The 24,816-nt window shown below is 47.5% G+C and overlaps 1 protein-coding gene across 1 annotated transcript in view; it reads right to left on the bottom strand.

Moving 5' to 3' along the window:
• tecpr2 (tectonin beta-propeller repeat containing 2) overlaps nt 1-24,816 on the bottom strand; it is a 31,999-nt gene that overhangs the window by 3,389 nt on the left and 3,794 nt on the right. The window contains 23 exon segments of the mRNA XM_034129070.1: nt 207-355; nt 836-971; nt 1,311-1,408; nt 1,495-1,584; nt 1,667-1,892; nt 2,691-2,832; nt 5,082-5,110; nt 5,112-5,263; nt 6,079-6,252; nt 6,352-6,467; nt 6,839-6,906; nt 6,990-7,211; nt 7,661-7,877; nt 7,947-8,151; nt 8,307-8,469; nt 8,746-8,945; nt 9,112-9,244; nt 10,692-10,844; nt 16,614-16,767; nt 21,074-21,231; nt 21,763-21,894; nt 22,541-22,669; nt 23,991-24,131. Of these exon segments, the coding sequence (XP_033984961.1) occupies nt 207-355; nt 836-971; nt 1,311-1,408; nt 1,495-1,584; nt 1,667-1,892; nt 2,691-2,832; nt 5,082-5,110; nt 5,112-5,263; nt 6,079-6,252; nt 6,352-6,467; nt 6,839-6,906; nt 6,990-7,211; nt 7,661-7,877; nt 7,947-8,151; nt 8,307-8,469; nt 8,746-8,945; nt 9,112-9,244; nt 10,692-10,844; nt 16,614-16,767; nt 21,074-21,231; nt 21,763-21,894; nt 22,541-22,669; nt 23,991-24,131 (3,387 nt within the window).

Genomic DNA, 24,816 nt, shown 5'->3' with positions numbered 1-24,816 from the left:
CCAGTTGAGTAGCACTTGAAATGTTGTGGCTCTATGAAACCTGATGTACTTATATGATTCTGTTTTCTTCTAGTTTGTATCTTCTTGGTCGAATGCACTTATTGTAAGTCGCTTTGGATAAAAGCCTCAGCTAAATGTGATGTGATGTACAGGTGGTTCTATGAGTCTCTGTTACCTGTACAGGTGGTTCTATGAGTCTCTGTTACCTGTACAGGTGGTTCTATCTGTATCCAGGCTGGCAGCATCATGCTGGGGTTCATAGGCTGGGTTCCCACCCTGAAGTAAACGTTTCCTCTTCCGTCCACGGCCCAGATGTTCTGGCGGCCGCAGCTCACACTGACCAGACGGACACTTCCTGCACACGCGCGCGCACACACACACACACACACACACACACACACACACACACACACACACACACACACACACACACACACACACACACACACACACACACACACACACACACACGAGGAGTCAGTAACTCTGAAGAGACATTCAAAACAAAAATATAAAACCCCTGATGAGCAACACTCTCAGAAACATGGCTCCACACAGCTGACATTTAAACGTTTACATTACCACAACAGTCATGTGGTCTCTAAAAACAGACACACACACACACACACACACCGTGTTGACCTCTGAATCCCAGCCGTGTTACACAACCTCCACCTGTCAGTGTGACAGAGGAACACAGCTGTGTGTGTGTGTGTGTGTGTGTGTGTGTGTGTGTGCGTCATAGTGTAACCTGACCCCTGAATGATGTCACACAGGAACCCCCCCCACACTGTGTTTACATCACCATCAGTATTCTGGTCTCTCAGGAACGTACCGAGCTGGCTGAGGTCCAGCAGGGTCCAGCTGAGTCCAGAGGGACAGGACGGAGACAGAGTCCTGATACTGACCCGGCCCTGAGAGTCCAGAACCCACAGAGCATCAGGACAGGCAGACAGGTGGAACACCTCCATCTGCAGGAGAACATCAGAGGGGAACAGACAGGGGAACATCAGGAGAACACAGGACAACATCAGGAACCAGTATTTAACTTCTGAGAAAAGGATCAACATTCTGCAGAACCCAACATAACAAGCGCTATGAGTCTTGTCCCTTTGCTAAGAGAATATGTGCCAAAGGGGAGACAGAACCCGGAACCTTAAGGGCCTGGGTTATGCTACATCAGCAGAACATCAGGAGAACATCAGCAGAACATCAGTAGAACATCAGCAGAACACCAGGAGAACATCAGCAGAACATCAGCAGAACATCAGTGGAGTCAGACTCGGAGACAGGCAGACAGGTGTTCTTACTTCAGGTGGAAGAGGGACCGAGGAGGGGCGAAGTTCTCCGTCCTGATCCCAAACACAGAACAGGTCCTTCCTGCTCTGAGCCAACCACAGGAGGGAACCTGAGACAGACCAGGATCAGCTGATCAGGGTTACACAGGAGGTGGTTCTCAGGTAAAGACTTGTTCAGGACTAGTTGTTGTGTTACCTTCTCTGTGAGGCACAGCTGAAGACGTGATGAAGGTCCACCTGGTGCTGGACACGGTTCCTCTTGGAACCACGTTCTGCCAGAAGGTTCCTAAAAGAGATGAAGCAGAGGGACTGAGAACCAGGAACCTGAAGATGTTCTAGAGTATGTTATGCTCCTTCATGGTACTGACCCACCAAGCTGCCGCGGGCCAGGTGCAGCTGGTTCCTCCCCGAGGCGACCCAGACCCCCCTCTGGTTGGCGCTCACCAGACTGGGCTGGCACTGGGAGTGCTGCGACAGGAAGGCCACCACGCGCTCCACGGGGGCCCGCGTTACCGTGGCAACACTCTGGGTCGCTGCCAGCAGAGTCTGGATCAGGCTTCCCTGATCGAAGACCACGTAGTCCGAGATACTGATCTGAGAGAAAGACAGGGCGTGAGACAGGTAGGAAGGCAGACAGGCAGAGATTGAGACAGGCAGAGAGTGGGACAGGCAGAGAGTGGGACAGACAGACAGGCAGAGATTGAGACAGGCAGACAGGCAGAGAGTGGGACAGACAGACAGGCAGAGATTCAGACAGGCAGACAGGCAGAGAGTGGGACAGACAGACAGGCAGAGAGTGGGACAGACAGACAGGCAGAGAGTGGGACAGACAGACAGACAGACAGGCAGACAGGCAGAGAGTGAGACAGGCAGGCAGTGAGACAGGCAGATAGTGGGACAGACAGACAGGCAGAGAGTGGGACAGACAGACAGGCAGAGAGTGGGACAGGCAGAGAGTGGGACAGACAAACAGGCAGAGAGTGAGACAGACAGACAGGCAGAGAGTGGGACAGGCAGAGAGTGAGACAGACAGACAGGCAGAGAGTGGGACAGGCAGAGAGTGAGACAGACAGACAGGCAGAGAGTGAGACAGGCAGATAGTGGGACAGACAGACAGGCAGAGAGTGGGACAGACAGACAGGCAGAGAGTGGGACAGGCAGAGAGTGGGACAGACAAACAGGCAGAGAGTGAGACAGGCAGAGAGTGGGACAGACAAACAGGCAGAGAGTGAGACAGGCAGAGAGTGGGACAGACAAACAGGCAGAGAGTGAGACAGGCAGACAGGCAGAGAGTGAGACAGGCAGAGAGTGGGACAGACAAACAGGCAGAGAGTGGGACAGACAGACAGACAGAGAGTGAGACAGGCAGAGAGTGGGACAGACAGACTCTACCTGCCACCAGTGGTCGTCCTCCCCCTGAGGTCTGGATGGACAGATCCCAGTTCTGAACCAGAGGCTGCCGCTGGCGTCCAGAGCCCAGGCTGTCCCCCCCTCAGCCAGAGACACACACATCAGGTCCAGTCCCTGAGCCTCACTACAGAGAGGGAGACAGACAGGGAGACGTAAGTAAGTATTACAGTAGTAGTGATATTACAGTAGTAGTAGTAGTATTACAGTAGTAGTAGTATTACAGTAGTAGTATTACAGTAGTAGTATTACAGTAGTAGTGGTAGTATTACAGTAGTAGTAGTATTACAGTAGTAGTGGTAGTATAACAGTAGTAGTATTACAGTAGTAGTATTACAGTAGTAGTGGTAGTATAACAGTAGTAGTATTACAGTAGTAGTATTACAGTAGTAGTACGAATGACCAATCAAATCTTCCCTCTAAATGGGTGGGCTTTATTTTCGCGGACTTTATGACAAGATCCGCCCGCTGTGAAGTTTATGCATGTGTGTTATAGAGAGGTGCAGTGACGCGTCCTAAAACCCGGAAGTAAGCTGCGCATTGGTTCCCTCCACAAAAAAGCAATGGGATTTCTCCATAGGATTTTGGAAACTAGCTGGAAATAAGGTCTGTGGAAAACGAACCTGTTTGACAAATGCACGTTATGTTCAGCCGGATAATATCCACATGTCTACCCTACTTTTATAATTTTCTAATCATAAATCTAATCGATAGATTTATGATTAGCACAAGTTCGTTCATGATGGCTCATGTCAGTGATAGTGATGACATCGTTGCGAAATTATTAACCGAGTGATTTTCAAGATTGAGTTACAATGATAAATTGGAGTGGCAAAGGATCAGCTGCATGACCCGCCATCAAGTGCTTCATCCAGAAGGACACGAGGATGGACTTTGTGTTTCAGTGAGTAGTAGTGGTAGGATAACAGTAGTAGTATTACAGTAGTAGTGGTAGTATTACAGTATTAGTAGTATTACAGTAGTAGTGGTAGTATAACAGTAGTAGTGGTAGTATAACAGTAGTAGTGGTAGTATTACAGTAGTAGTAGTATTACAGTAGTAGTAGTAGTATAACAGTAGTAGTGGTAGTATAACAGTAGTAGTATTACAGTAGTAGTGGTAGTATAACAGTAGTAGTGGTAGTATTACAGTAGTAGTAGTATTACAGTAGTAGTGGTAGTATAACAGTAGTAGTGGTAGTATTACAGTAGTAGTAGTAGTATAACAGTAGTAGTAGTATTACAGTAGTAGTGGTAATATTACAGTAGTAGTAGTAGTATTACAGTAGTAGTAGTATTACAGTAGTAGTGGTAGTATAACAGTAGTAGTATTATTACAGTATTAGTAGTATTACAGTAGTAGTAGTATTACAGTATTAGTAGTATTACAGTAGTAGTAGTAGTATTACAGTAGTAGTAGTATTACAGTAGTAGTGGTAGTATAACAGTAGTAGTATTATTACAGTATTAGTAGTATTACAGTAGTAGTAGTATTACAGTAGTAGTGGTAGTATTACAGTATTAGTAGTATTACAGTAGTAGTAGTATTACAGCAGTAGTGGTAGTATTACAGTAGTAGTGGTAGTATAACAGTAGTAGTGGTATTACAGTATTAGTAGTATTACAGTAGTAGTAGTAGTATTACAGTAGTAGTGGTAGTATTACAGTATTAGTATTACAGTAGTAGTATTGCAGTGGTAGTATTACAGTAGTAGTATTACAGTAGTAGTAGTAGTATTACAGTAGTAGTGGTATTACAGTAGTAGTAGTAGTAGTAGTATAACAGTAGTAGTAGTAGTATTACAGTAGTAGTAGTATTACAGTAGTAGTGGTAGTATTACAGTATTAGCAGTATTACAGTAGTAGTAGTATTACAGTAGTAGTGGTAGTATAACAGTAGTAGTGGTAGTATTACAGTAGTAGTATTATTACAGTAGTAGTGGTAGTATTACAGTAGTAGTATTATTACAGTAGTAGTGGTAGTATAACAGTAGTAGTAGTATTACAGTAGTAGTAGTATTACAGTAGTAGTGGTAGTATTACAGTAGTAGTGGTAGTATTACAGTATTAGTATTACAGTAGTAGTATTGCAGTGGTAGTATTACAGTAGTAGTATTACAGTAGTAGTAGTATTACAGTATTAGTAGTATTCAGAATCAGAATCCCTTTATTCGTCCCACAGAGGGGAAATGTACATTTGTTCCAGCAGAAAAAGAGCCAAAGAGAGCTTAATGTTTAACACGAAGTATGCATACAAAAACAGAACAAAAATATTAAAGATTACAAAAAAAATACACAGCTTGTAACAGTTCTGAAGATGTAGTAGCCATATTGCAGTTATTCACGGAATATATTACAGTAGTAGCAGGGTCATTACCTGACGGTGTCGTACTTCCAGCCCCCCCCCCTCGCTGCAGTAGCTGGTGACCCCCTCCCTGTAGAACAGAGCCTTGTGTTCGCTGAGAGCCCACACTGCCCCCCCGCTCACACACACCTGGCTGAACACACAGGGGACGTCCACCTGGACAGAGCGAGCACATGGACGCTCCACACTGAGACCTGAGAGACAAACGGGTCAGAGGACAGAGAGACAGGTCAGAACTGAGAAAAGAGGGTCACATGATCATAGGATCACTTGATCAGAGGGTCACCTGATCAGAGGGTCACTTGATCAGAGGGTCACTTGATCAGAGGGTCACTTGATCAGAGGGTCCCTTGATCAGAGGGTCACTTGATCAGAGGGTCACTTGATCAGAGGGTCACTTGATCAGAGGGTCACTTGATCAGAGGGTCCCTTGATCAGAGGGTCACTTGATCAGAGGGTCACTTGATCAGAGGGTCACTTGATCAGAGGGTCACTTGATTAGAGGGTCACTTGATCAGAGGGTCACTTGATTAGAGGGTCACTTGATCAGAGGGTCCCTTGATTAGAGGGTCACTTGATCAGAGGGTCACTTGATCAGAGGGTCACTTGATCAGAGGGTCACTTGATCAGAGGGTCACTTGATCAGAGGGTCCCTTGATCAGAGGGTCACTTGATTAGAGGGTCACTTGATCAGAGGGTCCCTTGATTAGAGGGTCACTTGATCAGAGGGTCACTTGATTAGAGGGTCACTTGATCAGAGGGTCCCTTGATTAGAGGGTCACTTGATTAGAGGGTCCCTTGATTAGAGGGTCACTTGATCAGAGGTTCACATGATCAGGTTAACACAGACAGTGTCAGGGAGCCCCCTGCTGCCCACACACAGACATTACACCTGCTGTTAAAGGAAGAGCACCTGTGTCTAAATGTGAGTCGGGGGAAAAACAGCTAATCAGTTAGCCAAAACCAGTTAGCTGTCTGCAGGTAGTTACAGGGACAGTGAGACAGGTACCTGTCTGCAGGTAGAGGTCTCCGTTGGTCCTGATGATCCAGGCAGAGTCGTCGCTCAGAGCCACGAAGGCCGTCTGCTCCGTGGCTTTGTACCAGTGCCGCTTCCCTTTAGCGGACACTTTAGCGCAGGCGAACGCTGTCAGGGTCTTTTGCTCCACCTTCCACAGCAGGTTACCTGGGGAGGGACAAATTAAGGTTAAAGAAATGAAAACTGGGACCAGCAGCGTGAGGCGCAACACTTACAGGTAAACCAGGAGTGATGACAGCAGCTCACCTGAGGGGGACACCGCCACCTGGTGGACGTTGTCTTCAAAGCGCTGCCAGTTCAGCCCAGTTTCAGGCAGACTGCTGCAGAACAGACCTCCTTTGAAATCCAGACACCAAACATACCTGAAACACAGAAACACACCTAGACCTTAGATACCCGAGACCACCAACTGACAGTCACCTGAGACCACCCAACTGTCAGTTGCGCGAGACCACCCACCTGTCACACACCTGAGACCAGTCACCTAAGACCACCCATCTGTCACCTGAGACCATCCACCTGTCACTCACCTGAGACCACCCACCTGTCACTCACCTGAGACCACCCACCAGTCACCTAACACTACCCACCTGTCACCTGAGACCACCCACCTGACAGTTACCGGACACCACCCACCTGACAGTTACCGGACACCACCCACCTGTCAGTCAACTGAGAATCCCCATTTGTCTGTCCCCTGAGACCACCCGCCTGTTTATCCCCTGAGACCCACCTGTCAGTCACCTGCAGGCTCAGTATTCCACATCCTGGACCCGAGTACCCCATCCAGCTCTCTGCCAACTGCAAACACCAAAAACAATCCAAAATCACTGCGGTGTCTCACCTGGTCAGGTTTGTGTCTCACCTGGTCAGGTGTGTCTCACCTGGTCAGGTCTGTGAGTGTCTCTGTCCTGAGGGTCCTGTTCCACCTGTCTGTCTGTGGTCTCACTGGACGGATCGTTGAGGTTGTCCCCCCGTCTGCCAGTAGTTGGACAATAGATGTCTCCGTCCTCATCACTGGACAGACTGGGTTTCCAGTCCAGACTGGACACCGTGGAGTAAAACATCTGCTCAGCCAGACCAGAGGGGGCAGCCAGGTCCTCATCCTGGACCACAGAGAAAACTGGATTTAATGGGACTCGTTTAGCAGTCATGTCCAAAACAAGACAAGGCCAAGGACTAGCTGCAGAGGTCTTTGGACTACACAAAGAAAACTACAAACCCTAAAAGTAAACTAGCAGTGGTCTGGGGCAGACTCCGGGTCCAGGTGGGGAATAAGTTAGTGTGTGTTTATTCTTTTATTATTCTCATTCTGTGTTAACACCACACACATTGGTAATTTATTGTGTCTGGTCACATGGTGGGGTTTGGGGTATTTAGTCAGATCTTCTGTCCACCAGACGGTTAGGGATAGTGGTTCTGCTTGGTTAGGGTTTGTGTATTCGCTGTATTAAATATCCTGAAGCGCTAACTTTAGAATTGATGATCAGTGATGATTGAAGTTTAAGAATCATTCAATGGGAATAAAGCGGCCACACAGGTGCAGCAGAAACACCTTCGCCTCCTCGTCCTCTCGTCCAATCAGAGGACTCAGAAACTGGTCCTGGTCCTCCATTGGCTGCTGCTCCTGCCCCCCCCCGTCAGTGTTGTGCATGTAAGAGAAGGTGCACTCCAGCAGCAGGTCCACGTCCGGGGTGGGGGGGACGGTCTCTGCTGGGTTCTGCTGGTTCTGCAGACCCTGGAGGATCAGGGAGTCCGGGGGAGGGGTGGAGCTGAAACAAGAAGACAGAGGTGAGACACCTGAACAGGAACACCTGGACCAGGTACTGGTCTGGACTTACCCAGACTCCACTGCACCCTGTACTCCTGCATCCGGTAGGTTCTGGTCCTGTTCAGGAGAGTCCTGGTTCTGCAGGTCCAGACCGATGAGGGAGGTTCTGTCACTCAGAGGGGTTCCACTTCCTCCCTCACTGCAGCTGCCGTCCTGGACTACAAACATGGAGTCTGAGCAGCTGCTCTCCGAGAGCCGGCTCCCGCTGCTGCTGTCTGAGGGGGAGACAGAGAGACAATCAGATACAGAGAGAGACAAAGAGAGACAGAGAGAGACAGAAAGAGACACTCAGGTTACTGTCTGTGTCTCAGTCGGTCTGTCTCTCTATCTGTCTGTCTGTCTCTCACCTGTTTGTCTGTTCGTCTCTCACCTGTGTGCCTCCTCCTCTTCTTCTTCACTCTGACAGCCTTCACCACCAGCTTCAGGTCTTCCTGTCCCAACGAGGCGCTGAAACGTCTCACATCAGCTGTCATCACATGGTTTCCATGGAGACCGTCCCATGACGAGACCGAGCTGCTGCGAGAGGCGGACACCTGAGAGAGAGACAGGTGAGACAGAAACAGGTAGACAAAGACAGGTGAGAAAGAGACAGAAGAGACATATGAGAGAGAGACAGGTGAGACAGAGAGACAGGTGAGACAGAGAGACAGGTGAGACAGAGACAGAAGAGACATATGAGAGAGAGACAGGTGAGAAAGAGACAGAAGAGACATATGAGAGAGAGACAGGTGAGACAGAGAGACAGGTGATACAGAGAGACAGGTGAGACAGAGACAGGTGAGACAGGAAGCTGTCCCTCAGTCTCTCACCTGCTCCTCCAGCTGCTCCATGGCCTCCTCCACTTCCTCCTCTCCCTCCTTGCTCGGCCTCTCCCATCCTCCCCCCTCCTCCCTCCCCCCTCCCTCAATTATGATAGCCATGGTTCTGATTGGCTCGGCTGTTTCCACTGAGCCGATTGGTGGGAGGGTGGTGGGCGTGGCCAGAGGGGAGGACAGATGGACGTCCACCACTGAAGAAGAGAGGCAGGTTAATAAAACAGAACCAATCTGTCAGCAGAGGGAGTTTAATAACAGTAGTACCAACAAGTACTAACAGTAGTACTTCTAACAGTAGTACTTATTGGTACTGTTAGTACTTATTGGTACTGTGTGGTACTGTGTAGTACTGGTACTCACAGCTGGAGGCCTGTCCCTCAGGGCTGCTGGACAGACGGATGATGTCTCTGTCTCCTTTCAGGATGAAGATCTCGTTGTCACAACACGACACCGACACGATGTCTCCGCTGCTCTCCAACGCTCCGACGATCACCTGAACACACCACACACCTGGACTCAGTCCTAACCCTCACCTGAACACACCACACACCTGGACTCAGTCCTAACCTACAACCTTGTTAAGACAGATGAGGACACTGTCCTGGGTTAGTCTAGGACAGGGGTCGGCAACCTTTTTGATATGAAGTGCCATTAAAAAAATTAATTGTTATCAGCGTGCCAACGATCGAGAATTATCAACAGGGGGGGGGGGGGGGGGGGGGTTGAGGAGCTTGACGCTTGTGAACTATCAACAGGAGGGCGGGGGGAGCCTCGCTGCGGGGAAGCAGTGTGTGGACCTGTCAACACAACTTACATGATGCCGAATTTAACAAACACATTTAAATAATTGGTTTAAACGGCATAATAATAAGGACGATCGTCCGTTCTGTGATTCTCCAGAACACACATGTGATGATATTAGGGTCATGCAGAGTGAGATGAGATCGCTGTCCCTTTGAGAGAGAGAGAGAGGGGTGTGGCTTGTGCATGTGCGTGTGTGGATGTGCGTGTGTGGATGGTAGAGCGAGAGTGAGGGAGCGTGTGTATGTTTCTGGAAGTGAAACGAGGCAGCAGAAAAACAGAGGTCTGTGATTGTGAAACAGAAGAATAACTAAATAAATGCAACAGCCTCCCAAGAAGAGCTCGCCTCTCTCCAGTCATTTAAGCTAAAGTGGGTTATTGAACCTGAAGCTTGTTGCTTCTGCCCTGGGAGCCGACAGAGAGTCATCCCACCTGTTTCCTCGACTACGGTCTGGGAGCCGACAGGAAAGTTCAACACACAGATGGCCAGTCCGCCCCTTTGTAGCATATTATTTCGATGAGAGATGAGCAGATCGCCACTGGGCTTTCAACTGAAGACACAGCCACGCAAAAACTGCGGCATTTGTACAGCTCCTTATGGGTACTGCAATTTGTGAAGTGCTTTCCTCTGTGGTGAAACGATCAGCCCTGCACCACGGAGGAAAGCGGCAGAAAGTCACCTGGAGTTAAACAGAGCGGGGCTGCGTTGCGTGCATGGCTTCCTTCTGCAGGTAACGGGGAGACGCGCTCTGGCGGCGGTCTCGTTCAGGATCCGAAAATACAATTTAAATATGTTGCTCACTTATTCCACTTATTCCTAGTGTGCCACTGGTTACGGTGCCAGGGGCTGCCGACCCCTGGTCTAGGACGTAGACGCTGAAGTCGTTAACACAGCACTATATGGACGTAGTACCTCGTTAACACAGCACTATATGGACGTAGTACCTCGTTAACACAGCACTATAAGGACATAGTACCTCGTTAAGACAGTCCCGGATGTAGACGCTGAAGTCGTTAACACAGCACTATAAGGACGTAGTACCTCGTTAACACAGCACTATAAGGACATAGTACCTCGTTAAGACAGTCCCGGATGTAGACGCTGAAGTCGTTAACACAGCACTATAAGGACGTAGTACCTCGTTAAGACAGTCCAGGACGTAGACGCTGTACTCGTTCCAGCTGAGGATCCAGCCCTCTCTCAGGAAACAGCTGAGCAGGCCGAGCTGTCTCTCTGCTGGACGGTAAGCTCCGATTGGACCTGGACGAGGAAACAGCTCGAACTGGGGAATCTGAGTCAAACAGGAAGGGATGTTAATGAGGCCAACAGATCAGTCACATTATCAGCAGCATTATCAGTAGCAGTAGCAGCAGCATTAGCAGTAGCAATAGCAGTAGCATTAGCAGTAGCATTATCAGTAGCATTAGCAGCAGCATTATCAGTAGCATTAGCAGCAGCATTTTCAGTAGCATTAGCAGCAGCATTTTCAGTAGCATTAGCAGCAGCATTATCAGTAGCATTAGCAGTAGCATTATCAGTAGCATTAGCAGCAGCATTATCAGTAGCATTAGCAGCAGCATTTTCAGTAGCATTAGCAGCAGCATTATCAGTAGCATTAGCAGCAGCATAATCCGTAGCATTATCAGTAGCAGCAGCATTATCAGTAGCAGTAGTATGGAGCTAATTTCCTGCCATAACTCCACAAACAAACTAAACAGGTTTTACAAATGCCTTATGATTCACTAACAAACACAATGTGGTTTGCAAATACAAAACACCATCTACAAACTAATGAATTTAGTTTTGCAAAGAAAAAACGTATCTATCAAACAAACACATAACATTTTTCTAATAAATCATGTTTCAGAGACAAATTCAGCATAGGTTTTACAAGTACACAACTTTTTTTTACAAGTGCACAAATTTGTTTTACAACTACAAAACTTTTTTACAAGTACAAAACTTTTTCTTCTCACGGCGGAATATTACTGCCAAAAGTCACGTGACTTTTGGCAGTAATATTCCGCCGTGGTTGTGCTCATACACACTCACACATGCTCACCAAAGACTTCAAAATTGCAAGAGTAACCCCCCTGCACAAAAAGGGCAGCAAATTGGACCCAGGCAACTACCGCCCTGTTTCTATACTTACCTCCATCTCGAAAGTCATGGAAAAAATAGTATATGAACAGGTCGAAAAGTACCTCGCAGAAAAGAAACTAATCTATGAATTTCAATCTGGCTTTAGAACATCCCACTCCACTGACACATGCCTTCTTTATTTGACCGACCACATCAAACAAGAGGTGGACGAGGGTAAATACTGCGGCATGGTGATGCTGGACCTACAAAAGGCTTTCGACACTGTCAATCACCCCATTCTGATTGACAAGCTAAAAGCAATTGGTTTTGATAAACTATCGGTGAGCTGGATGCAATCCTACCTGGAGGGGAGAGAACAGATGGTGGAGGTAAACGGTACTCTGTCCCCCCCCCTCCCAGTGAGCTGTGGTGTTCCACAAGGAAGCATATTAGGTCCGTTACTGTTCCTAATTTATGCAAATGACATGTCATCAGCATGTGACTGCAACTTGTTCCTGTTCGCGGACGACTCAGCCCTGCTGGTCTCTGACAGGAGCAGATTGCAGGTTGAAAAAACCCTCAGCTCCGAGCTCGGCAGAATCTGCACCTGGCTCGCCGATAATAAATTATCATTACACCTGGGTAAAACAGAGTCCATTCTCTTCGGTTCGAAACATAATCTCAGCAAATCCGACGACTTCTCAGTTGCAGTGGGTGACATTATTGTCACAAGTAAGAAGGAAATTACATACCTAGGATCTATTCTTGAGGCAAACCTCTCCTGTGACAAAATGGCATCCAATGTAATAAAAAAAGTCAATCAAAGAACTAGATTCCTATACCGGATCTCCTCTCTGGTAAACAAAAACACCCTGAAAACTCTGGCAGGAGCACTCATTCAAGGGTACTATGACTATGCTTGCACGTCATGGTACCATAGCACCTCCAAGGCGCTAAAAACAAACTTCAAACATCGCAAAATAAACTGGTCAGACTACTGCTTGACCTTTCATCTAGAACCCACCTCACCTCTGCCCACTTTGACAACCTAGGATGGCTTAGAGTAGACGACAGAGTACAGCTACTTGCAATGGGCCTGGTCTACAAGATCCACTACACCTCTATGGTACCCATGTACATGTCAAAATTCTTCCCAAAGGTCAAGGAATACCATGATCATAACACCAGAGGGAGCTCCACAAATCATGTAAAACCCAGATTTGGCACAAAAAAAGGGGAATACACGTTTCGCAATTATGCCACATCAAGGTGGAACGCTCTTCCCACAACTGTAAAGGAAAGTAAAACTATACTTACCTTCAAAACCTCTCTTAAAGAGCACCTTCGGGGGAAAGCATTGCAAAACTGGCCCCGGTAATGGTACAAATCTCAACCTGTCGTACAATGGACAGCTTCCCCCCCCCCATCTATGTATATACTCGCATTTTAGACTCTGTTACTAACTGTATATCTGTAGACTTGGTATGTCTTAAATGTCCGGTTAGGATGTATTAGAACGAAATCTAAAATGAAAATTGTAAATAATCCATCTGTATGTAAAACCCCACCTGTATGTAAATTGTAAATAAGCCATCTGTATGTCATATATGTCTTATATGTCTTAAATGATATGATGAATTGGAAATGGGGGACCCTGATGTAAACAAGACGAAAGTCTTTCTCTGGTCTGCATCCCCTTAACAATTGTATGTTTTGAGCTGTACTGTACTGTACCCAATATACAAGCTGTTAATAAACTTTTCAATCAATCAATCAATCAATCACTCACACATGCTCCACGGCAGCAGGGGGCACTACTGAGTCCATTGGGAAGGCGGGAGGTTGAGCAGAGCATGGAACAGCTCTTGCCAGCCTGATCATGACAGCGGTGTTTCTAGGATCCAGCATCTGAATTTAGCGATCACAACGAAAACAGCCAAGACACATATTGAGCCCAGAAAATGAATGTTCTTAGGGCTGTAAATATAATAAGCCTTTGTCTAAAATAGACAACATTGTAACTAAGGAGATTTAAACTATACAGCGATTCTGCACTCGGTCAATCAGCTGCTCTTCATTTTCTTTCCTGCTATATTCAATGAATGATACAAATATTTTTTACCATACGTTCTGAATAAAACTGATACTGTTGGACTCGGTACTAGTTGACTGCTACCAGAAATAAAAGGAAGTACTTTACTGTGTACTTTGTGAGTAATCCTCTGTCAGAGTCCCCTCCATAGTACATAATGCATGTTTTTTGCTATCTTTGATGAATGATAAAAGGGTCATTCCAGAATTGGAGGACAATTTAGACACCAACATTTTTGAAAAATGAACCTTTCATTTGATTATTTTTTGTTATGTATTTAGGAAAAACAGATAATAAACCATAAAAAAAAGTGATTTGCCCAGCTAAGGCATCAAATGTATATTTTCCAATGAAGAATTAACCCTGTTACTCTAATTATAGTAACAGGGTTGCAAGTAACAGGGTTGAAAATCAATGCTAATTTTAGCTTTTACCTCAGGAATTAATGCTAGCTGCACAATGTAATGCTATTGTCAAGGAATGGACACACTTTATATTATATTTATATTTATATATATTTAACAAAAGAAAGATACATTTGAAATTAATTTGTTTTTGTCTCATAATTTGAGTAACAGGGTTGCGTTTGTATGAGTGCCACACTCCTTCAAGAGTGACAAGATTGGAAATATATTACAAATAAAAGAGAGGACTTAGTTTTGGTCTATCCATGGTAGTAGCACATGGCTTGCTGATGTCCTTTCCACTGTGTCATGCGACAAACAGTTTTTTCACTTCCTCTGCCAAGCTAAAAAGGTTTCGGTAACAGGGTTGCGCGCATGTTGAGGGACACACCTTCTGTGCAAAATTACTGTTATTTAAAATGTGTTTATGATTTAACAAATTGATTTTACCATCACAAGACACATATATCAATAGAATAATACCAAAAAAGTAAATAAAAACCCTATTTTAAATGTTATAGTTGACATGCAAGTTGGTCACCAAGAAGCTGGGACAAGAGAAAAGGGCAATTTTAGGGGGTGTTCGAGAGCTATTTGATATTTTAAATAATATTTTGAAACCACTTTTTCTACAACTTTATATGCATCTTGTCTCAAGACAAGTATATTTAACACAACAAGTGCATGTCTTAGCTTTTTGGGCATGGATTATTAGATTTTTTATATGGGGGACATGAAATGTCCTCCAATTCTGGAATGACCCAAAAATAAAATGTTACCATTAGTTCTTAATGAAATTGATACGGTTTGACTTTGTATTAGTAAGCCTACTACTAACAATACATTGAAGTACTTTTACTGTGTATTTTTTTGAGAAATACTCTGTCAAAGTCCCCTCCTGAGAACAAAATCAAGCCACTTAGGCTTACTAATACAAAGTCAAACCGTATCAATTTCATTAAGAACTAATGGTAACATTTTATTTTTATCATTCATCAAAGATAGCAAAAAACATGCATTATGTACTATGGAGGGGACTCTGACAGAGGATTACTCACAAAGTACACAGTAAAGTACTTCATTTTATTTCTGGTTGCAGTCAACTAGTACCAAGTCCAACAGTGTCAGTTTTATTAAGAACTTGTGGTAAAAAATATTTGTATCACTCATTGAATATAGCAGGAATAAAAATGAAAAGCAGCTGATTGACCGAGTGCAGAATCGCTGTATACAGGGGCGGACTGGGACAACAAATCAGCCCGGGACTCTCGACCGGCCCACTTCGGTACCGCCGGCCCACCTCGGTACCGCAAGTAAGCGGCCCACCTCGGTGGTGCCGCAAGTAAATACCGCGAGGAAATTGTCGACGGGGGGGAAGGGGGGGTGAGCAGTGACTTATCCGACCGGCCCACTTCAGTACCGGCCCATCGGGATTCGTCCCGAACGTCCCCTGGCTGTATATATAGTTTAAATCTCTTTAGTTACAATGTTGTCCATTTTAGACAAAGGCTTATTATATTTACAGCCCCTAATAACATTTATTTTCTGGGCTCAATATGTGTCTTGGCTGTTTTCGTTGTGATCGCTAAATTCACCTTGTTTATAATATTATCACTATAACACCTGTCATCAGACTGGCAAGAGCTGTTCCATGCTCTGCTCAACCTCCCGTCTTCCCAATGGACTCAGTAGCGCCCCCTGCTGCCGTGTGTAGCATGTGTGAGTGAGCATGTGTGACTGTGTATGAGCCAGCCACGGCGGAATATTACTGCCAAAAGTCTCAGTCACGTGACTTTTGGCAGTAATATTCCAGTCACGTGACTTTTGGGCAGTAATATTCCGCCGTGAGAAGAAAAAGTTTTGTACTTGTAAAAAAAAGTTTTGTAGTTGTAAAACAAAGTGTTGTAGTTGTAAAACAAATTTGTGCACTTGTAAAAAAAAGTTGTGTACTTGTAAAACCTAAGCTGAATTTGTCTCTGAAACATGATTTATTAGAATAATGTTATGTGTTTGTTTGATAGATACGTTTTTTCTTTGCAAAACTAAATTCATTAGTTTGTAGATGGTGTTTTGTATTTGCAAACCACATTGTGTTTGTTAGTGAATCATAAGGCATTTGTAAAACCTGTTTAGTTTGTTTGTGGAGTTATGGCAGGAAATTAGCTCCATAACCTGTGTGTTGAACAGTACCTGTGTGTTGAAGAGTACCTGTGTGTTGCAGAGTACCTGTGTGTTGCAGAGTACCTGTGTGTTGAACAGTACCTGTGTGTTGAACAGTACCTGTGTGTTGAAGAGTACCTGTGTGTTGCAGAGTACCTGTGTGTTGCAGAGTACCTGTGTGTTGAACAGTACCTGTGTGTTGAACAGTAGCTGTGTGTTGAACAGTACCTGTGTGTTGAACAGTAGCTGTGTGTTGAACAGTACCTGTGTGTTACCTGTGTGTTGAAGAGTACCTGTGTGTTACCTGTGTGCTGAACAGTACCTGTGTGCTGAAGAGGGCTCTGAGCAGCCGGGTGTCCTCCACCTGTCCTCTCACATCTGACCTCCACAGCCTGAGTCCAGGCCGAGCAGCGAACACCTGAAGGTCACTCTGTTTACAGAGAGCCGGCAGGAAGCAGGCGCCATACCTGCCGCTGCTGACAATCACACAGGAAGTGACATCAGACCACCATAACACAACCACCATCAGTGTTAGGGTGTGCTAGTGTGTGTTGGTGTGTGTTAGTGTGTGTTGGTGTGTGCTGGTGTGTGTTAGGGTGTGTTAGGGGCTGCAGTGTGTGTTATGCAGTGTGTGTTAGTGTGGGTTATGCAGTGTGTGTTAGGGAGTGTGTGTTAGTGTGTGTTATGCAGTGTGTGTTATGCAGTGTGTGTTATGCAGTGTTAGTGTGTGTTAGTGTGTGTTATGGGTTCTATTTCGTATATGGCTTCGCCCTCTAAGGCTATCGCTATTGGGTAATCCCCCTGCGCACCCGCACAGCACTGAAACACTTGTAGTCCACGCCCGCCCGCAAGGTGGGCCCCACCCTCGGGCTCCCTTCCGGTATAAATAGGAAGGAGGCCCGGCAATCTGCTCCCTCTTTTTCTTCAGCACCCCGTTACTGAAGCGCAAGAGACACTTTCATTAACAGAGCAATCATGAGCAGCAATTGTGTGAGAGATTGTCCCTCATGTGGCTCTGGATACATTATGGGTTACGACCAGCACACGATGTGCGAATCCTGCCTGGGGCCAGAGCACGCATACGCGGCTCTCAGCCAGCAGGTCGCATGCACACACTGTGCCCGTCTCCCCGCGGACGACAGGAAGCGAAGAGCGGACGCTCTCGCTGCTGTGGCCGAGGAGGACGATTGGCCCGTCCAGGCTTTCGAGCCCGTGGACGGCGGCCTCATGTCCCTGGAGCCGAGTGCCGGGCAGGTGTCGGACGACTCCTACCCCGCCTCCCTCCACGGTTCACCGTACGGTTCTCCCCTCCCTCCTCTCCCCCAGACGGGGGAGACAGAGTCGGAGCAGGGTGCCGGCTTGGCGGACGAGCACGCGGTCCCCTTCTCCGTCACCACGGCGCTGCCGGTGATAGGTGGCATCCTAGGGGAACTACCGGAGATCATATGCAAGGCGGCCGCCTGCAGAGGTCTCCCCGTTCCCCCAGCTCAGGAGAGGTGTGCTCCGGACGATATGACCGGAGTTTTTTCGCGGGTGCAGACGGTCAGGAGTGACCCGGTCTGGCCACGCTTCCCCGCCATCAGGAGGTACCAGGAGGGGGCGGCGGCGAACCCGAGGACTCTGAAGGCTCCGGTGGCCACATTTGTTCACCCCTGTGAACCCCTGTGAACCCCTCACCAAGGTGGAGGGGTTCACAGATGCTGGTTTCCCAGCCACCCCTTCTTTGGAGCCGAGCCTGACGGCGTTTTTTGGGGTGAGACAGGCAAACGTGATCGCCGGACGGCGCCCTACGTTGGCCTCCCCCAGGGACCAGTATGTCGCCCGCCAGGCCGACCGGGTGCACCAGTGTGCCTTTCAGGCGTCTGCGGCGGCAAACAACATCGCGCTGCTCTCAAACTTGGTGGTGACGCTGGTGGAGCGGTCCACCACCTTGGCCGCTGATGAAGCGGAGGAGATCGGCAAGGCGGCCAGCACGGCGCTCACACTGTGCGCGTCCGTCGCTGTCTCCCAGGCGAGGAACGCCGCGTGGGTGACGCAGATTCAGCGCCACCTCTGGCTGCAGCAGGCGTCACTTACGGAGACGGCCAGGAAGGTGCTTCTGGACGCTCCAATCAGCCCGGACGGGCTGTTCGGACCCCAGTTCCACGCCATGGTGGAGTCCATGAAGTCGGCTGCAGAACAGGCGGACGACATCCGCCAGCACGTCAGCTGGCTCCAGCCTGCTGGGCGGCCACAGCGGCATCAACGCCCGCAGCAGCCGCAGCGTCCGACCCGGCCACAGCGGCAGGCGGAGAGACGCCCACAGCCGCGGCGTCAGGGTCCTTCAGCGGCTGCAGGGGCTCCGTCCCACGTCTCCGCTCCCCCACCACCCCAGAGACAAAGGGGTCTTCCAGCGGTGGGTCAACGGGGAGCGAGGCACTCCCACTCTTGGTCTGCTCCACCAGAGCCTCCGAGGAAGCAGAGACGTTTTTGACGTGTTGGGGTTGTGTGGAAAATAAAAGGAGAGTTCATTTTCCAACTTTTTGTCTGAGTCATCAGTATCAAGTGTTTTCTCACCCCCCACTCTGTGTAAGAGCCTGCAGTTTTTAATCTATCGGTTAATAAACTGCAGAGTTCGCTAATTAAGCCAGCTGCCACCAATCTGTTGATTAGTAGACAGCAGGGCTCGCTGCAGAAGCCTGCTGGTTTTAACCTATCGGTTAATGAACCGCAGAGCTCGCAGCATTCCTCTGTCCGAGATACGTCTCCTCCACACATAATAAGCCCATGAGCGCAGTTATGACGCCTCATGTGGACGTCACGGCACACACCTCCACTCATCCCCTGATCCCCTGAGCGTGTACACGCCTCATGATGAGAGCCGGAGTGAAACGCAGCGTGTGGAGGCTCCCTCACAGCCCTTTTGCTCCAGGCCCACCTTGGTTTGCCTCACGGGCTGCGGCGGCGAGGGCTCTGACGTGGCTCGTCGCCATGACGACCACAACACATCTCGAGCATGTGCGCCCGCTCTCAGAGTGTTTCTCAGAGTGGTAGCGCGTGTGTCTGATGGACAGATGGATGAGCAGGCTGATCAGCAGAGGGTCTGTCAAAGCCTGGGTTTCATAATGAATTTGAAGAAGAGCTGTCCTCTTCCCCCCCAGACATTCATTTATCTGCGAGTGGAATAAAACTCAGCCAGCAGAGGGCGGCTCTCGCTGCAGCGAGTGGAGGAACTGACAGCTCCCTATCCAGCGTGTCACATCCCACAGCGTGGTGACAGCCCTCTCCGTGATACAGCTGCTCAGCATGACGTCAGCTGATCACGTGGGGATTCCCCGGGGTCTCCCCCACAGGAGGGGTCTCCAGAGGTGGTTCATTCGCCCACGCACCGACCCCGTGCGTCAGAGGTAAATGTGCTGGAGCTGTTCTCCGGGTCGGGAAGTATTCCAGCACTTCGCCCATTCCAGCACTTCGCCCATGTGTTGATTCGCCCAGCCAACAGGCCACGGCAGCCTACCTCAATCGCCAGGGAGGACAGCCGTTATGCTAACCCGGCTTCATGCCTAAAGCTAAGGTCATCACAACTCTTTTAGGTCAAGAGTGATCACCCTGGCTGGCTTCTTTCCCCCTCCTCAGCAGGTCGGAGGAAGAAGCCACATCTCATCTCAGCTGTCCTGCTATGTGGCGCGCACGGCTGCCTTGCGCCGTTCTCAGCGCCTGTTTGTGCATTATAGAGAGCGCTCGATAGGGCAGTCTCTATCTGCACAACGGCTGTCACACTGGCTGTGTGAAGCTGTGTCACATATGTCTCCGCTGGGGTGGATCCCCCGGAGAACATCAATGCGCACTCCACCAGAGGAATGTTTCCTCCTCCACGGCTTTGCACGGAGGAATGTCAGTGGAAGACATTTGCACTGCTGCATCTTGGTCTTCTCCCGGTTCATTTATTCAATTTTATTTGAGGGATGTCTCCCATTCCTCTCTGACACACCCTGTGCTGAGTGTCCTGTCAGAGTGAGTGACGTCAGGGATCCAGCTGTGCGCCTCTCTCCTGCCTCGGCACACGAAGAGTGGCCTGTATTCCCTCTTATGAGAGGGACGTCCCCCTTTTTTCCCCTGACACATTTCGTACGGAATGTCTTGTCAGAGTGAGTGATGTTGGGGACCCAGCTGTGCGCTCTTCTGCCTGTCTGCACGCAGAGAGCTGCTATTCCCCCTCCTTCTGTCACTGGGCAAAGTGTGACCTTCGTCTCTACTTTCTCACAGCGGACGGGTATGTATTATTCCCAGCCTTCGTCCTCTCATGGTAAATATTCATGTTATGATATATTCCAGGGACTGTGATGCGCCATTCGCATGGCGCAATAGGCATGGGTTATTATCTGAGCAGGTGTGGTTGTGCTTCTTGTACCGGGGCGACCCAGTGGGGCGCAGACTACATCTTGCTTCGCCCTTAACCCAATAGCGATAGCCTTAGAGGGCGAAGCCATATACGAAATAGAACTGAAGTTACCTACTGTAACTCCAGCTTCTATGAGTATTGGCGTAGCCCTCTAAGTTCTGGGCCCCACTGGCTCCACGAATAGCTGAAGAAAAGTTGTTTTGTGTGGGAGCAGATTGTCGGGCCTCCTTCCTATTTATACCGGAAGGAGCCCGAGGGTGGGGCCCACCTTGCGGGCGGGCGTGGACTACAAGTGTTTCAGTGCTGCGCGGGTGCGCAGGGGGATTACCCAATAGCGATAGCCTTAGAGGGCTACGCCAATACTCATAGAAGCTGGAGTTACAGTAGGTAACTTCAGTTACCTCTTGCGGGGCTTGCTGCCCAGCTGCATCACTTCCTGTTTCTGCGTGCAGTAGAGCAGAGATCTGTGCTGAGTGGAGATCAACAGCACCTGGTGACTGTACTCCACCTGAACCACACCTGAAGACTCCTCCAGCAGCAACATAGGCGTACACACACCCTGTGCCAACACACACACACAATATGTATTGTAGGAGACATTTCCTTAGTTTATATTATCTTATCTTTTTAGAGTACATAGCCTGAGATTCTGTGGTGTATATTATTTATTATTTAATTTGAGTGCGTTACTCTGCAGGTCAAGGTGCTGCAGCATAAAAGGAAAGGTGCTGCAGCCTACTGGTGTGGCTGACTGAAGCAAACCGTTTTTAGACCTTGCTGGTTGGGAGCGTCACAGCTTGGTTCTTGTGCCTTTAACATTGAAGTATCTGTTTATATGACAAATAGTTTGTTTAAAAACGTTTATTTATTTTTGCCTTTTTTGGAATAAACTATCTTACTTTTCAATCGCATCTGGACATTTCTATATTTTTTCTCTCAAACTACAAGCGTCTATTCCTCGGTCAGCCCCACGAGTGAATCACTAACAAAGGACAAAAAACAAATGGATATCGTGGTCACTACATGTATTACTAATTGAGAGACTGACCTATGTGAAACTGAAGGGTTTGATGTGTTAGAGAGGACGTACCTGGTCCAGGTCCAGAGACGAGAACACCACCCGTCCTTTATCGTCTCCGGAGAACAGCTTCATCCCATTGGTGCTCCAGGCCAGCGCCGTCACGGAGCCTTTGTGCAGCCCGACCACATCGAACCGCCTCAGCTGCACACAGAAGGGTTTTATCTCCCTGTGAGGACCTTCAGCTACACACACAGAAGGGTTTTATCTCCCTGTGAGGACCTTCAGCTACACACACAGAAGGGTTTTATCTCCCTGTGAGGACCTTCAGCTATACACACAGAAGGGTTTTATCTCCCTGTGAGGACCTTCAGCTACACACACAGAGGTTTTATCTCCCTGTGAGGACCTTCAGCTACACACACACAGAGGTTTTATCTCCCTGTGAGGACCTTCAGCTACACACACAGAGGTTCTATCTCCCTGTGAGGACCTTCAGCTATACACACAGAGGTTCTATCTCCCTGTGAGGACCTTCAGCTATACACACAGAGGTTCTATCTCCCTGTGAGGACCTTCAGCTACACACACAGAGGTTCTATCTCCCTGTGAGGACCTTCAGCTATACACACAGAGGTTCTATCTCCCTGTGAGGACCTTCAGCTATACACACAGAGGTTCTATCTCCCTGTGAGGACCTTCAGCTATACACACAGAGGTTCTATCTCCCTGTGAGGACCTTCAGCTATACACACAGAGGTTTTATCTCCCTGTGAGGACCTGCCTGGTAGAAAAACACCTGTCTGTTTGTCTCACCTGTCTGTTTGTCTCACCTGTCTGTTTGTCTCACCTGTTTGTTGCGACCAGGAAGTGGAGACACCAGCTGGAAGACAGCGACTCGGCCGGATGCTGTTCCTACGGCAACCAGATCATCAAAACAGCTGAGCAGCTTCACCGCAGTGATCGCATCACTCTTCCCCTACAGAGCACCACAGAAGAAAAGTCTGATAGAGCAGGGGTTCCCAAAGTGGGGGGTGGGGGTCTCGATTATTACAAAATAAAAATTGAAAATTAAAGAAATATATATATTTTTTTTTAATCTGATAGAGTCTGATAGAGAGAGTAGAGTCTGATAGAGAGTAGAGTCTGATAGAGAAAGTAGAGTCTGATAGAGAGTAGAGTCTGATAGAGAGTAGAGTCTGATAGAGAAAGTAGAGTCTGATAGAGAGTAGAGTCTGATAGAGAGAGTAGAGTCTGATAGAGAGAGTAGAGTCTGATAGAGAGAGTAGAGTCTGATAGAGAGAGTAGAGTCTGATAGAGAGAGTAGAGTCTGATAGAGAGTAGAGTCTGATAGAGAGAGTAGAGTCTGATAGAGAGAGTAGAGTCTGATAGAGAGTAGAGTCTGATAGAGAGAGTAGAGTCTGATAGAGAGTAGAGTCTGATAGAGAGAGTAGAGTCTGATAGAGAGAGTAGAGTCTGATAGAGAGAGTAGAGTCTGATAGAGAGAGTAGAGTCCTGATGAGAGTGATAGAGAGAGTAGAGTCTGATAGAGAGAGTAGAGTCTGATAGAGAGAGTAGAGTCTGATAGAGAGAGTAGAGTCTGATAGAGAGAGTAGAGTCTGATAGAGAGTAGAGTCTGATAGAGAGAGTAGAGTCCGATAGAGAGTAGAGTCTGATAGAGAGAGTAGAGTCTGATAGAGAGAGTAGAGTCTGATAGAGAGAGTAGAGTCTGATAGAGAGTAGAGTCTGATAGAGAGAGTAGAGTCTGATAGAGAAAGTAGAGTCTGATAGAGAGAGTAGAGTCTGATAGAGAGAGTAGAGTCTGATAGAGAGAGTAGAGTCTGATAGAGAGAGTAGAGTCTGATAGAGAGAGTAGAGATGCGGTCTACCTACGCTGTAAAATGTATTATCTCTTTGATTTACACACGGCATCTATTGCACGTCTGTCCGTCCTGGGAGAGGGATCCCTCCTCTGTTGCTCTCCCTGAGGTTTCTCCCATTTTTCCCTTTGAAATGTGGGTTTTTTTCTCCGGAAGTTTTTCCTTGTACGATGTGAGGGTCTAAGGACAGAGGGGGTCGTTTTCTCATACTGATATTCTGCACAAACTGTGCTGTTGCATTTGCTGTAAAGTGTCTTTACTGTAGGGTATTTTTATTATATGTACAGCACTTTGGCTCGACCAAAAATCATTTAAAAATGTGCTATATAAATAAAACTTGATTTGATTTGATTTGATTTAGAGTCTGATAGAGAGAGTAGAGCACCACAGAATAAGACCGCACCACAGAAGAAGAAGTACCTCCAGGCTGTATCTGTGCATGTTGTTGTGTTGTCTGCAGAACAGGTAGATCATCCCGATGCTGCTGCCGACCGCCACGAAGTCTTTACTGCTGTCCACGGCCGTCAGGTAGACGAGTACTGAGCGGAAGCCCCTCTGCACCTGGGGGGGTCATCTTCATCTTAATCACCATTAACATCATCATCATCATCATCATCATCATCATCATCATCCAATACAACTGTGAGTCATGCCGCCTGCAGAAGCTTCAGATGCCTCTGCAGTGGTCGGGTGTATAGGGCAGTGGTTCCCAAACTTTTTGTGCCCAAGGCACACCAAAGGACAAGTAAAAATCTCAAGGCACACCTATTGTGCAAAATAGCCCTTATAACACGTGTTATCACTCATATCATGTAAAATATCTGTAAATGTGCATAATTATTTACTAATGCCAAATAAAATGTGACAAAGACAACTATATTACTCATGAAATATTTATTAACGAAATATTTCAGAAATTAATTTGAAACTTTATCAAATTAGGCTTCATCAAAGCAGCAACACACTCATTTAAACCAGACAGGTCACAAAATTAAAAATGAGGCAAAGACTCAGCAGAAATGTAGCACAGAGAACTGTCAATGCAAGGAAGCTGCACTGTCCATGGGCCTGAACTACAAATTATAAATGTAACATTTCAGCAATCAGCATTGAAACATGTGCGATTGTAAATATTTTGCCGACTTACAAATTAGTGAGATACATGTGCCTGTCGGGGCGCGCAGATTTTTTTAACCCTTGGTGGCACTGAGGAGAGGGCCACTCGCAAGTCCTGTTCAACAGAGAG

Source organism: Trematomus bernacchii, unplaced genomic scaffold, assembly GCF_902827165.1.
Source record: "Trematomus bernacchii unplaced genomic scaffold, fTreBer1.1, whole genome shotgun sequence".
Taxonomy (NCBI): domain Eukaryota; kingdom Metazoa; phylum Chordata; class Actinopteri; order Perciformes; family Nototheniidae; genus Trematomus; species Trematomus bernacchii.
The sequence above is the reverse complement of the archived record's forward strand: the minus strand, read 5'-3'. Positions and strand labels throughout refer to the sequence as shown.